The sequence below is a fragment of the Danio rerio genome, chromosome 2 (assembly GCF_049306965.1).
Source record: "Danio rerio strain Tuebingen ecotype United States chromosome 2, GRCz12tu, whole genome shotgun sequence".
NCBI lineage: Eukaryota > Metazoa > Chordata > Actinopteri > Cypriniformes > Danionidae > Danio > Danio rerio.
Genome location: NC_133177.1, coordinates 59,187,674 through 59,202,671, shown reverse-complemented (window position 1 = coordinate 59,202,671; position 14,998 = coordinate 59,187,674). Strand labels below are relative to the sequence as shown.

General features: G+C 33.7%; 1 protein-coding gene and 1 long non-coding RNA gene across 3 annotated transcripts in view; one reads left to right on the top strand and one right to left on the bottom strand.

Annotated features, from left to right (window-relative positions):
* LOC137488289 (uncharacterized) overlaps positions 1 to 14,998 on the bottom strand; it is a 98,158-nt gene that overhangs the window by 42,939 nt on the left and 40,221 nt on the right. For both annotated transcript variants that reach the window (XR_011007286.2, XR_011007285.2), the window contains exon 3: positions 12,040 to 12,250. This is a non-coding gene — a long non-coding RNA (uncharacterized lncRNA). The remainder of the gene's footprint in view (positions 1 to 12,039; positions 12,251 to 14,998) is intronic.
* rx2 (retinal homeobox gene 2) overlaps positions 4,648 to 14,998 on the top strand; it is a 28,235-nt gene continuing 17,884 nt past the window's right edge. The window contains exons 1-2 of the mRNA NM_131226.2: positions 4,648 to 4,889; positions 11,947 to 12,341. Of these exons, the coding sequence (NP_571301.2) occupies positions 12,056 to 12,341 (286 nt within the window). The 5' untranslated portion in view covers positions 4,648 to 4,889; positions 11,947 to 12,055. The remainder of the gene's footprint in view (positions 4,890 to 11,946; positions 12,342 to 14,998) is intronic.

Genomic DNA, 14,998 nt, shown 5'->3' with positions numbered 1-14,998 from the left:
GTGCGACCAGTTTTTACTGCAAAATGTTCAGCACATGCGCGGATTCGGGAGACATTGACGCAGAATGCATCTCTAAGCTCTTTGTCTGCACTTGAAACGCGAAACGCAGCGCTCGGGAATGGTTTCAAACAGTTGTCATGTCAACTTGCTGCAGTAAACAAATCCAAGTCCGTAATGCTTGCCCCGCCATCGCGCTCTTCTTATTGGCCCACCACTGCTCTAGCACTGAACGCGAATGATTGGTTAATATCAGCTGTCAATCACTCAGCGCCTTCTGGCTTCGGATGACAGAGAGAGCTACTACCGCGAAAAATTGTAAAGCGCTGAAGATGAGAATGAAGATAACATAACATTTGACAGATTTTGTTTTAGAAACCATGGCATCTACAGTTACAAATAATGACACATCTTACTAGTTATACCGTTAACACGTTAATTCAAGCAGTGTGTGCAGGGCCGGTGAGCGTTCAGTGTATGCTTTGGTCACTCAGTTCTGTTATAAAAATCTATTTTCTTGTGATAACGGGATTTTGTTGAGACATATTTTCCTCACGCTTGCATATAACGTTATATATGAATTTTTTTTGCTTGTTAGTTTGATTAGTGTTGATTTCAAATACAACCAATATGTTTGTGTTAAACTTGTAGTAACAGTGCTCATAATTGGTGGGTGCTTCTAAATTTTGGCTGATGCGCCTACATTTTTTAAGTTAGGAGCACCGGTGCTACCAAGCAAAAAGGTTAATTTCGAGCCCTGTTTAGAGATAGTTTTTTTTTTGGGTTTTCCTCAAAATAGAGTGATGTGGGCTTCATGGCACTTTAAATGCATGTAATGCCTTTTTCTTTCATAATGGGCAGAAAGTCTTTGTATAAACATCTGAATAAACATAAAAAGGCTTTAACTGTGTTTTTCCAGCCATCTTAGGTATTTTTATAAGAATTAAGTTGATTTGTAATTCGATGCTAACTGATATAGCATTTTACAGTAGAATATGGCTAATAAATAATAAGCTAGATGCATGAACTGACTGTGATTTAACTACAGAAACAGATGTGACTGGCTTTATCATATCTAGATAAATATGTCTAGATATTAAGTGTTTCCTCTAGGATTTTTTTCAGCTGTGGCGGCAGGCGTTTTTTTTTTTACACAGAACTACCAACTACCTGTGGCGTTATTTCAAATGACAAATGTTGTGAGTGCAGTATTAGAAGTCGAGATCGCGTTTATGTAATAGTCTACAGCATGCGGATCTCTTTGCTTGCGCGCCGATTTCCTCTGCTCGTGCACAAAACTTCTTACACGCCGCTTCAAGAGCACACAGATCTTCTTGCGCGCTCTCAAATAAACGCTGCTGAAACGCTGCAATTTAGTGCGTTTACGTAACGAGTACGTCTCCAACATTTATTAGATTTGCTAGGAATATTTATGAATTTCTCCAATACCCACAGAGCGGTATTAATGTGTCCTGAAGTAAAGTGAAACGGCTATACGTCGTGTTTGCTGGCCTCACGCATTACGCACATGTCTGTCAGTCAGCCAGTGAGTCAGCACATAACCTTGAAGGTTTAAACAAATGACGCACAGCACTACTACGGTTACAGTAAAGTTTGCACGGTTATAATTGACTTACCCTTTAATACGTTTTGGTGCGATTATTACCCGCAATTAAAAAATATATTGTTTTGAACGAAAAGCTGTAAGGTAGCCATGGCGGGATGAATTTTGGAGTGGCGCCCCACCATGGAAAAATTAATGTAGCGGAAACCATGATATCTATATCATATCTAGAAAGCTAGTACAATTTACGTATTTCTGACTATATATTTATATGACACATTTTATTGATTATAGTCATTTTATTTCACCAACACTACACACATTTTATACTGGGAAAACAAATATTAAGCTTCATCAGTTGTTAGAATTATTGAGTTTTACGAAACGGTTGTGTTATTACCTCATCAGCTTCAGCCCCTCAGAATAATGGAAGAATGACGACAGTGCTGTGCCTGGATTTTTTAACACTTGCCGTGTGATAACCATGACAACAATCTCTCTCCCACCTGCCGGTAGAAACAGGTACTGCTGAACAGCTGACCATTTAAATACCCGACACAAACTCTGCGTAATGCGCATGATGTATGTGGTAATTTCAAGTACTTAGATAAAAAGATAAATGTTTTACAACCTATTTTTGATTAGGTGCAACATATTCCAAAAGAGCAGGGGTTTAAGCCCCCAATGCACAAACGTTTTGTAAAGTTTATAAGGAAGTGATGATTTTGTTCTCTTTGACTCACTCGGTGGACTCAACTCACAGAAATAAGTCAAGTTTGGTGATTTGGGGTTACATTCATATGGGGGCATGCGAGAGATCTGCAGAGTGGATGACAACAAGTAATGTTATTGTAAAAAAATTATAATTGAACAATATGAAGGCAAAAGAAAGCAGGTGAAAAACCGTGTGCGATAACAACAAGATCACACACGCACAGTTAACGTTGGACCTATTAAGGTGCTTCTTACAAAAAGACAGATCTGGAGCTCTTAAAAAAAGCAGTAACCGTACGTTCACACCGAAAGCGGCGAGAGCGTTCAAGGTCGCTCTGGCCGCCCTGGTGACAATGCTGACTGCTTTCAGCTCCGGCGGCGAGAGCGTCAAAACTCGCTACATTGATCTCGTATTTAAAGAGTCGTTGCAGCATATCAGTTACATTCCTGCATAACACATGTTTCTAGCGTGAGAATGTTGCGCACTTCTTATCAAATTCATATAACAATGGAAGATCAAGTTGCGTGTGGTGTGGCTTTGCTCTATTTATCCAATATGTGTCCATATGTCTGAAATATCCTGAAGCAGCTAACGTTATACTGTTTTGTACAGTCACGTCGCGTGAGATTCCCGCTTTTTTAAGATAAATATATATATAACATTAAAGCACATCAGTAACTCGCCAGTAACTTATTTAATGCATGTTCCTTTAAGAAAACATTGTAAATAATTGGAAATCCAGCGACCGCAATCATCAAACCCTTGGGAACAACTGTGGTCGGAACCAAAGTTCACAGGTCTGTGTTCTCTGAACTCCTATCAAGCGGTGGACGTCTTCATTCTGATTGCTTTCGCCGCTTTCGGCTTGAACGTACGGTAAGACTGTGGGTGGTGCATGGTCATCACTTTTTGTGTAGTCTATTTTAAAGAGAACCGATCACATCAGTTGCGTTTCTAGGAATAGTTGCTTCACGCAAGGAAACGGGAGCGCGCACGCATTTTAAACAGTCATGTTCCCTTATAAAGCCGATGTATCAGCGCTATGGGCGTAGCACCAAATTCTGGCCCCTGTACCCTATCAATGTCAGTGGGCCCCCTACACATTTTTTTTTTTAATTATTTGAATATAAACATGCACAAATAGTGTTTTAATCTATAATCAAATCAGATTATAATAATGACTGGTTCTTTCATTCACCACCAAATTGATGCATTTGGCCTACTTGTGCTCAAATACCTTTAAACCGTAGGCTACATCGGGTTTGTGTACTGACATTTTGGGGGGGGGGATGGGGGGTTATCAATATATTTTGAAATAAATAATGACATTGACATCAATTGGAGGGGCCAATTAATTCGAGGTAGGTTACAAAAAAAATAATAATAATAAAAAATTGGTGGGATTTCAAAAGGGCCCTCTCTCTAGACAGGGCCCTGGGTAGTCAGGTCCACTTTTCCCCCCACTACCACGCCCAGGATCAGCGCTCTGCAACAATGAAAACATACGATTCGATTCACGCCTTCTGATTGGTTCTCGGGATATAGCGGCTTTTGCTGTCAAAGGCAAGTGGCGCTTAGCGGCTTTTGCCAACAAACTATTATTCTGAATGCGCTGATGCTGGTATTTGGATGACTACAAGCAAATCTATTTGTTGGTGTACTACGTGCCTAAAGCATTTACTCAATGCCATTATCTCATTTTTGGCAGAAGTTGCGTTTAGCGGCTTTTGCATGAACTTTTCATGTCTTTCGAATTTAATGTTAAGTTAAACTACAGTTTAAAGTTTTCGAGCCTCATCTAAAAGCATTTTAAGTATTAAATAGCACAAACCTTTTGGAAAATACACCTCAAAATTACCAAAAACACAGGTTTATATTTGTGATTAACAACGTTTGAGCCTATTTACATGACCTTTAAACTTAAACACACAGTTTAATGTTTCCAAGCATTATTAGAATCGATGAATTCCCCAAGACTTGCAGCAGAAGGCCACAAAGTTAAGCTCATGGCATGCAAAACAGCAATAAAAACTATTTCACAATGCCTTCCACCACAACACCCGACTGTTTGCATTGATCATTTCTGCGCAACACTAAAGGCATTGGGCAGCACAAGAAAAACACATCTTTACACACGGTGTGCCGTCTTTTGTGGAGCGGCGGGATTACAGGACACTTTCAGTAGGCCGCCATTATTATCATTTAAACAAAAGCGTGTTGAAAGGCCGTTGTGTAGAGCTTCATTAGCGCAGGCCTCCCTCTGTGGCGTTTAGCGCAGAAGAGCTGTCAATCATCCTTAAAGGGGGAAGGATTGCAGTCATTAAACCTCTTAAGTGTTTTTCTCCTGCCACCGGCCTCTGCGCGTCAGGACAGTTTTCATGGCTTCATCCTAAAGATCAAGACCTCCATATGCTGCGCCGCCAACGGGATGTTTCCGAGTGCGCCGGAATTTATGACCAGTTTTTTGGGCAACTTTTTTTTTATTTTTTATTTTTGCACGCAAAGGGCTATTTTAGTGATGAACTGAAAGTGGGTGAGAACGTTTGTGAGCATGCATGGACATTAAACAATAACTTTGAGGGAATCAGAAGAGACAGAAAGTTGGAGGAAACGGTGAGTGAAGTTTGGACTTTATGATATTTTCCTAATATTATTATCATTATTATTAATATATATTTCACAAATACATTTTAAATAGCATTTATTTAGCTTGGAAACAACAAAATTTAAGAAATGTTTACTAAAGTTTAGTTTTTTTGGTTATGGTTATTATTATTATTATTTTATTTTATTATCATTATGCATGCAAAGAGGTATTTTATTGTTGCACTGTAAGTTGGTGAGAACGTTTGTGAGCATGCATGAAAATTAAACAATAACTTTGAGGGAATCAGATGAAACAAAAAGTAGAAGGAAATGGTAAGTAAAGTTTTTTTTTGGTTATTATTATTATTATTATTAATAATATAGATTTTACTCATACATTTTAAATAACATTTATTTTACTAAGAAACAACAACAAAATTTAAGAAATGGTATGTCAAGTTTAGTTTTTTCGGTTATTATTATTTTATTTTATTATCATTATGCATGCAAAGGGGTATTTTAGAGTTGCATTGAAAGTTGGTGAGAACGTTTATGAGCATGCATGAAAATTAAACAATAACTTTGAGGGAATCAGATGAGAAAAAAAGTAGGAGGAAATGGTGAGTAAAGTTAGTTTTTCTTCTGTTCTGTTTTTATTATTATTATTATTATTGTTGTTATTAATATTATTATTATTATTATTGTTATTACAGATTTTTATAAATGTATTTTAAATATTTTTTTTACTTGAAAATAACAACAAAATTTAAGAATTTGAGTAAAATGTACTTTTTTCAGTTATTAATATTACTAATATTATTACTTTTATTCATATAGATTTTACAAATATATTTTAAATAACATTTATTTTACTAGGAAACAACAACAAAATTTAAGAAATGTTATGTCAAGTTTAGTTTTTTCGGTTATTATTATTATTATTATTATTATTATTTAATTTTATTATCATTATGCATGCAAAGGGGTATTTTAGCGTTGCATTGAAAGTTGGTGAGAACGTTTATGAGCATGCATGAAAATTAAACAATAACTTTGAGGGAATCAGATGAGAAAAAAAGGAGGAAATGGTGAGTAAAGTTAGTTTTTTTCTGTTCTGTTATTGTTGTCATTACATATTTTATAAATGCATTTTAAATAGCATTTATTTTACTTGAAAACAACAACAAAATTTAAAAATTGAGTAAAATTTACTTTTTTATTTAATAATATTACTATTATTATTACTTTTATTCATATACATTTTACAAATATATTTTAAATAACATTTATTTTACATGGGAACAACAACAGAATTTAAGAAATGTTGAATAAAGTTTTTTGGGGTTGTTATTATTATTATTATTATTCATGCAAAGGGGTATTTTAGCATTGCATTGATAGTTGGTGAGAACGTTTGTAAGCATGCATGGAAAAAAACAAAAAGTAGGAAAAAGAGGAAATGGTGAGTAAAGTTTGGCTTTTTTCTGTTATTTAGATTATTATTATTATTATTAATCATGCATATTTTTATTTACTCCTGTTTGTATATATTTATAACATGTTATATACAGTATTAATTCAGGTAGATTGAACACAATTATCTACTTGTAGAAAGTCTAATATTACATGAAATACTGAATAAAAATACTAGATTTTACAAATATGTTTTAAAAAGCATTACTCTTGCTTAGAAACAACGATAAAATTTAAGAAATGCTGAGTAAAGTTTAGTTTTTTCTGTTATTATTATTATTATTATTAATAATAATCATAATAATAATTATAATTAATAATATTTTTATTTTATTTTTATTTATTTCTGTTTGTATATTTATAACATGTTACATACAGTATTGATTCAGGTTGATCGCACACATTTAAATTATCTACTGGTTGAAAGTCCAATATTGCTTAAAATAATGAGTAAAAATACTGGATTTTACAAATATGTTTTAAATAGTATTTATTTTGACTTAATAATATTTATATTGACTAAACATTAATAATATTTATTTTTGATTAATTTTATGTAAAGTGAAGCTTAGTTTTTTTCTGTTATTATTATAATAATAATTATTTTTTATTACTAATCGTGTATATTTTATTTACATCTATTTGTATATTTGTTACATGTTACATACAGTATTGATTCTGGTCGATTGAACGTAATGAAATGTTTACATTAAATCTGGTTGAAACAACAACAACAACAAAAAAGGAAAAGTTGAGAGGTTTTGTTTTTTCAGTTATTATCATTATTAATAGGCAAAATCATGCATATTTTTATTTATTTCTGTCTGTGTGTTTCCGTTTGACTGCATGAAATTAAATTATCCACTATTTTCTAATATTACTTAAAATAATGAGTAAAAATACTGCAAATTACAAATATGGTTTCAATAACTTTTTTGCTTGGAAATAACATCAAAACCTAGGAAAAAAGTTGAATAAAGTTTAGTTTTTCCATTATTATTATTAATACCAATAAGTAAAATCATCAATATTTCTTTATTTACTAATGTGTGTGTTTTTATAGCAACTGTAACATTTTACATATACAGTACTAATTCAGGATGATTGCACAAAATTAAATTCTGGTTGAAAATACTGTTTAAAAGTCTAATATTACATAAAAGAATGAGTAAAAATACTTGACTTAACAAATATGGTTTAATTACATTCTTTTAATTGGAAACAACAACATTAAGAAAAAGGTGAGTGAAGTGTAGTTTCATTTCTGATTTAATCCTTTCTGTGTTCAAATTAAATATAAATATTATTGTGAATACATAACTATGTAAAATGTGTTTAAAATTAATATTAGGCAAGATATGCAAAGTATTCACTTCTGTTTATATAACACTTTGTAAAATGGTATATACAGTACTGCAGGTTAACTGAATGAAAATGAATTTTCTACAGGGTTGAATGTCTAATATTACTTAAATTTAGTTGTTGTTTCCAAGCAAAATAAATGGCATTTCAAATGTTTTTGTATTCAAATGTTTTTCATTTTAGGTAAAACATGAGTGAAGTGTCATTTAATTTTATATTTATTGCTTTCTGTGTTCAAATAACTATGGCTAATTATTGTGAATACTGACTACACTGGAAGCAATTCTTGCTGCCTTAAATGTTTTAGTTGAATCAAATGAACTTTTCTACTCATCTCAAAATACAGCAATCAAACTGACTTAACATTAAGATAAATGTTGTCCTTAACTACTATGTACTTACATTAAAAAATAAATACAATGTACTTACTGTGTTTATAATGTATTTGAGAACACTTGTGGTGCTTTTGAGTTGGGATAGAGGTTGGGTTATGAACAGGTTTGGTGGTATGGGTAGGTTTGAGGGTTGGTTAAGGTGTAAGGGATGGTCAACAGTGTATTTACAAATGTAATTACAAAAGTTAATTACAGATGTAATTACATACATGTATTTAATCAAGCATAAGTACACAGTAAATGCATGTATTTACACAATAAGTACATTGTAACAAACTATTAACTCCTGTGTAAGTACATATTAGTTAAAGCCACTTAATATAAAGTGGGACCACATTAAATGTTTTATAGAGTTTATAACTTTGTACAGGGTTCAAATACATTTTTGCTATGTAGCCAGGGGGGGTTTGGGTGTTTCGAAAGAATTACCATTACCCCCCATACCCCCCCCTCCCCAAATAACTCGTTGAAGGTTTTAAGAAAATGCACAATATGACATAAGTGAAGTCAACTTTCACTATTGACCGACTGTTGTTAAAAAAATCTAAAACATTTTACAAGTAGCCTAACCTTTATTTTAAATCTTGAACCTTATTCTTGAGAGACAAAATTGACCAACGAAAAGGTTCAAAGCACCAAAAGCAGTCTATTAAAGTTAATTTTAATACCAATTAGGCTGCTTATGAAAAACCAAAATCAAACAAAAGGTTTCAGTGGTAGCTTAAATAATGTGTTGGTGCCCTTTGTGTAAAGGATTCATCAGAATAAACATCAAAATCAGTCCAAGGCACTCAAAAAATCCTTTATTGACATGCCTTTATTGACATGGCTGTTACTTAAAACTGCGGCTACATCAGGTTACCCTGATAAAGTCCAGTGTTATAAACACGTGTAGGCGCAGTTTTAAGAAATAGTCATGTCAGTAAAGGCTTTTAAAAAAAAATTTCCACATTTTTCGAGTGCCTTAGACGGACTTTAGCTGTTTATACTAATTAGGCTGTTGTTATTAGATGCATTTTCAAGAGAGGCTAGGAGATATATATATATATTTGTTTATTTATTATAAATATTAATTAAATATTTTTGGTACATCAAAAATGGAGGATACAATAAGCTTATCCAGCTAAAATAGTGCTTAAAATGACACGTATTGAAGTATTTAAACAGCATAAGTAAATAGAAAATGAGGTGAATAACTGCAAAAAAAAGTCCACATTTTGAGAAAAAAGAACCCCCCCTTTCACCAGGCTGGCTACGGGCCTTTTTCCTAACTTTCAAGTTTCATGTATTGTCTCCATAAACATGGTAAATAACAAGAAAAACAATGACATTCAAATTTATTACAGCATATCAAGCATCAATCTATTTTGTTGAAATTTGTTTCAATATCTATGTAAAGTTGATCTTAATAATGTTTACACAGCACTAACAATGTGAGAGCTAGTTTTTGGCCAAGGACAGAATATAAGTAATGATAACTAACCTATATTCAAGTTAGGGCTGTACAATATGTGGTTTCAGCATCGATATCGCAATGTGTGCATCCGCAATTGTCACATCGCAGGATATGCAATGTTGGGATCACAGTTTAATATAGAGTTTAATCATAATGGAGTAAAAGCTTATAATCTGCATGCATTTTTAAAGAGACAGTTCACCCCAAAATTACTTATTTCCATTACACCCTTCACTTGTTTCGAACATTTAGGAGTTTCTTTTTTTAATGAACACAAAAAGGATATAATTGAATAACTCCTCTAGTATTGAAACAAGTGAAGTGGGAGTAAATAGTGAGTACAGTTTAATCTTTGAGTGAACTGTCCCTTTAAGGCCTGTGACTGTGTGAACACTTCCATATTTCAGAGTTTGAAACATCCGGCCACAAGTAAATTTTTGTAACTTTAATAAGATTAAATAATATACAATGAAGACTATGCAGGGCTGATTATTCAATATCTGTACCTGAATAGTGAATATCTGAAAACTATAATTCACTTTTATCTTTACTATATTTTATATATCTATGCTTGTAATTTATTTGTTATATATTATTTGAGATTCACTCCTCTGCAAAATTCCAATCAAAATAAACCTGTTAAATCACCTGTTGAAATGGTATTCACATCACAGAAATACAAAATATGGTAATGTCAGATTTATTTCAATATCGCGCAGCCCTAATTCAACTATACAGATATATGTAAAACTCATTTTCATGCCTTTTCCAAAACTTTGTGGGTTTTTCTGTTTTTCCAAAACTTTTCCAGGCCTTGAAAATGCCATGCCAAAACACCATGACTTTTCCAGGTTTTACCATGATCGTATGAACCCTGCTTATAGTTTATTTTTTAAGAAATCCAGTATTTAGTTCGAAGAGTTTTTTCAATGTTAGACTAACATATCACACTCCTGCGGTTGTGTTTACAATTACAAAAATTTAAATAAACACAATTCATTTTCCGTTTTTGTGCCTATGCAGATGTTCTTGAAACAAAGATAGAAATGTTTTTAGAAATCGGTTTTATAAACTTGATATTTTTAGTTTCTTAGTAACCACCGGTATCATTTCAGTGTCAAGGATATACTCTTATAGTTTATTAATATTTTAAATGGTCATTTTTATTTATTTGTTTATGTATTTTTAACTTAGTGTCTGTTATTTTAGGACATTATGGTTAACTAAATATTTTTTTGGCATGGAGCTGAACTAAAACATTTTATTATGTAATTTTCTTGTTCAGTGTTATACCTGTTACCTTTCATTTGATTTCGTGCTTGCAATATTCAGAGAAAGAGGACAAATATGAGGATGAGATCAAAGTTCTGACTGATAAACTGAAAAATCTGTTTTTCCAAAACTTTTCCAGGCCTGGAAAATGCCATGTCAAAATTCCATGACTTTTCCATGACCGTATGAACCTTGTTTTTAGTGTTATTATTATGATTAGGCAAAGAGATGCAAAGTATTTACTGCTGTTTGCATATTTATAACATTACACGAGTTGATTATGTTCTGGCTGAAAGTCTAATACTACTTCAGTAAAAAAGTAAACAATGAGTGAAACTTAGTAACATTTGGAAACGAAGAGTGATTGAGACGAGACCTAAAATGTAATGAAAATGTGAGTGAAGTTTAGATTTTCTTATTAAAGCAGGCTCCATTTAAGTAAGCAACTGTTTGTATTGTACATTTGCAGCCTTTTGGGTTCTTTTCGCACATATTACTTACTATTTTCTTTCTATTGAAGTAATAGCTGACTTATTACATTTTAAATAGGAAAAACCTTGACATATTTAATAATATTTATTTTGCCATCTGAGTAATTCAGGTGCTCCGGTTTCCCCCACAGTCCAAACACATGCGCTATTGGCGAATTGGATGAACTAAATTGGCTGTAGTATGAGTGTGTTTGTGTGTGTGTGTGTGTGTGTGTATGTGACAGTGTATGGGTGTTTCCCAGTACTGGGTTGTGGCTGGAAGAGCATCCGCTACGTAAAACATATGCTGGAATAGATGGCGGTTCATTGCACTGTGGTGACCTCTGATGAATAAGGGACTAAGCTGAAGCAAAATTAATGAATTATGACTAAACATAATCCATATTTCACTGCTATTAAAAATAGACATATCTTTTTAAACATGGTCTGGGGAAATTATGAATGGTAAAATATATTGCAGACATAAAGCCAGCAGTTTTGATAACAGTTTAAACTCAAAATCGACAAGACTGACTGGATGGTAGAAATAAGTCCAGACTTTATAAACACACAAGTATTATTAAGTAATCCACACTTGAGCACATACTTTTGACCTCTTCACCGTCTTATTAACCCTTTGCTCTCTCCCTGAACAGCCCTCTGAAAGGGAATCTCAGGCACAAACCAGAACCTGATTCTCTTCTGGATTTGCACCCTTTCATTGACCCTGTTTCCTGGAAGAGACTTACTGTAAGAGCAGATTGGATGCATCTGTCACCAGATACCATGAACATGGTGGACGATGGCTGCCTCTCCACAGAAAGCTACCACGACCTGGGCAAAGGTGGCGTTTCAGGCATCAGCAGCCGCGTCCACAGCATCGACGTCATTCTGGGCTTCAGTAAAGACCAGGATCCTCTGCTGGAGCCCATCGGGACGCATAAAGTGGACGAAGACCAGCTGGAAGAACAGGAGAAACAAGTGAATTCTGATCCATACAGTCACCTGCAGATCCCAGACCAGACCCAGCAGCAGCAATCGGTGTACCATGGTGAGAAACATGGCTTTATTGTGACATGTACATACATATATATACACACACAAACACATATATACACATATACATACAGTTAAATTCAAAATTATTCGCCGTCCTGTGAATTTGTGTGAAGTATTTCTCAAATGATGTTTAGCAGAATTTTTCACAGTATTTCCTATAAGATTTTTTTTTTTCTGGAGTAAATTTTATTTGTTTTATTACAGCCAGAATAAACACAGTTTTTAATTTTCATAGTGATGAAGCCAATTATGATATGGGGATGGTTTGGAGGCATGTTGAACTGAGGCCAGTGGGCAGATTTGGCCAGGATGCCGGGGTTCACTGAGCAGTATAGAGTCCCCTTCACTATACTGGGGCATTAGGACTCACAAAGACCACAGATTGGGCGCCCCCTGCTGGCCTCACTGACAACAATTCTAGCAACAACTTAGCTTTCCCATGTGGTCTCCAATCCAGGTTCTGACCGGGCGCAACCCTGATAACTTCAGTGGGCAACCATGTGAGAGTTGCAGAGAGCTGGAGGCCAACAAGAGAAAAGCCTATTTATGACTTTACAAAACAGAGCAGTAAATAAACCAGCAGACATCAGTGGCACTGCAGATGCCGTATGAAGTTACAAATACGATTAATCATTTGACTATTCTAGTAAAAATTGTAAAACTATTAAATAATATTACAATTTAAAACAACTGAAGATATAACTGAATGTAAGTATATGTGTATGTGTGTGTGTGTATATATATATATATAGGCAGCATGGTAGCGCAGTGGGTAGCACAATCGCCTCACAGCAAGAAGGTTGCTATATCGAGCCCCGGGTGGGTCGGTTGGCATTTCTGTGTGGTGTTGGCATGTTCTCCCCTTGTTCCTTGCTTATACACACACACACACACACACACACACACACACACACACACACACACACACACACACACACACACACACACAGATCTTTATTTATATGTATAAATGATAAATGTATACTGTACACACAAACTAATCTGGGTGCGACTAATTGTTTGACTACTCTACAAAAAAATTTTTAACAGTAAAATAATTTTACAAAATAAAATAACTAAAGTTATTATTGTATGCAATTTAAAATGTAATATATTCCTGTGATTTAAATCTAAATATGTTGTATTATAAAGTTTGTATTTTCATATGTTAATTTACAAATATACACAGTACATACATAAACATTATTTTGCACGCAATTAATCATTTGAATGTTAAATATGTGAAATATTATAATTTAAAATAACTGAAGTTATTACTGAATGTAGATTAAAGTGCAATTTACTCCTTTGACTTAAATCAGTACTTTGCATTTTTATATAGATATAAGCACAGATGCACACATAAGCATTACTTTGGATTAATCATTTAACTCGGTAAAAAACAGCTGAAATATTAGTACACTTTTTAACGAAAGTTATTTTTCAATGCAGTTTAAATCCCCATTTATTCCAGTGATTTCAACAGGAATATTTTTTATGATATAATTTCTATTTTATATTTGTTTCTTTATAAATCTACACTATACACACATGAACATTATTCTGGACGTGATTAACTGTTTGACAAAAAGCACAAATTGTAAAACTACAAAAGTATTATTACAATATAAATGTCGCTGGTTCCTCCTTGATTGGGTCAGTTGGCGTTTTTGTGTGGAGTTTGCATGTTCTCCTCTTGTTGGCGTGGGTTTCCTCCAGGTGCTCTGGTTTCCCCCACAAGTTCAAAGACATGTGGTACAGGTGAATTGTATAGGCTGAATTGGCTGCACTGTATGTGTGTGAATCTGATTGTATGGGTGTTTCCCAGTTATTAGCTTCACCTGGAAGGGCATTCGCTTCGTAAAACACATGCTGGATAAATTGCTGTGGCAACCGCAGATTAATAAAGGGATTAAGCCGAAAAGAAAATAAATGAATGAATGAATGCTTATCATTCAATGCTATTTAAAATGTAATTAATTCCTGTGATTTAAAGCTGAATATGTTTATTATTGTTACGTCCTTTTAGATGTTAATATTAAACTAGGAGTAGATGACAATAACATACATTAGTTTAATGTGTGTGACAAGCGGATGGAGAAAGAAATAAACTGAATCAAATAATCACTGCAATTATTTATTGCCCATATATCCAATGAAAACCAGTGAAAATATATACAGTGAAAGAAAAAATATTTACAATGATTAAATAATGAATTACCTGGGGGGAGAGGAAGTAGTTGAATGTGCTTAAATCAAAGAAATAAATATAACAAAACTCAGTAACTGTTTTCACCAAACTAAACTAAATATGAAAAGAAAAGCATGAAAAGAAACATCTTCAACGTACCAAACGTCTTAACTAAACTGCTCTAACTAAAAACAAAACATACAGAAAACAGCACATTCTCCTGAACCTAGTGAACTAATACAAAATATCACTCTGAGTGTTGTATATGTATATCGCGCGACTTACTCACTCCTACACCTCTCCGAGGCATCACTCAAACATGTCAGTTAACTGGACAATTTCACAAACATGGTTAAATCGCAAACTTTAGACAAGAGCATTAAACAAGCAAAACACATTCTCTCAGACTAGCCCTCGCAAGAGAGACTGTCCTCACAGAGACCCACAGAAAGAATAAG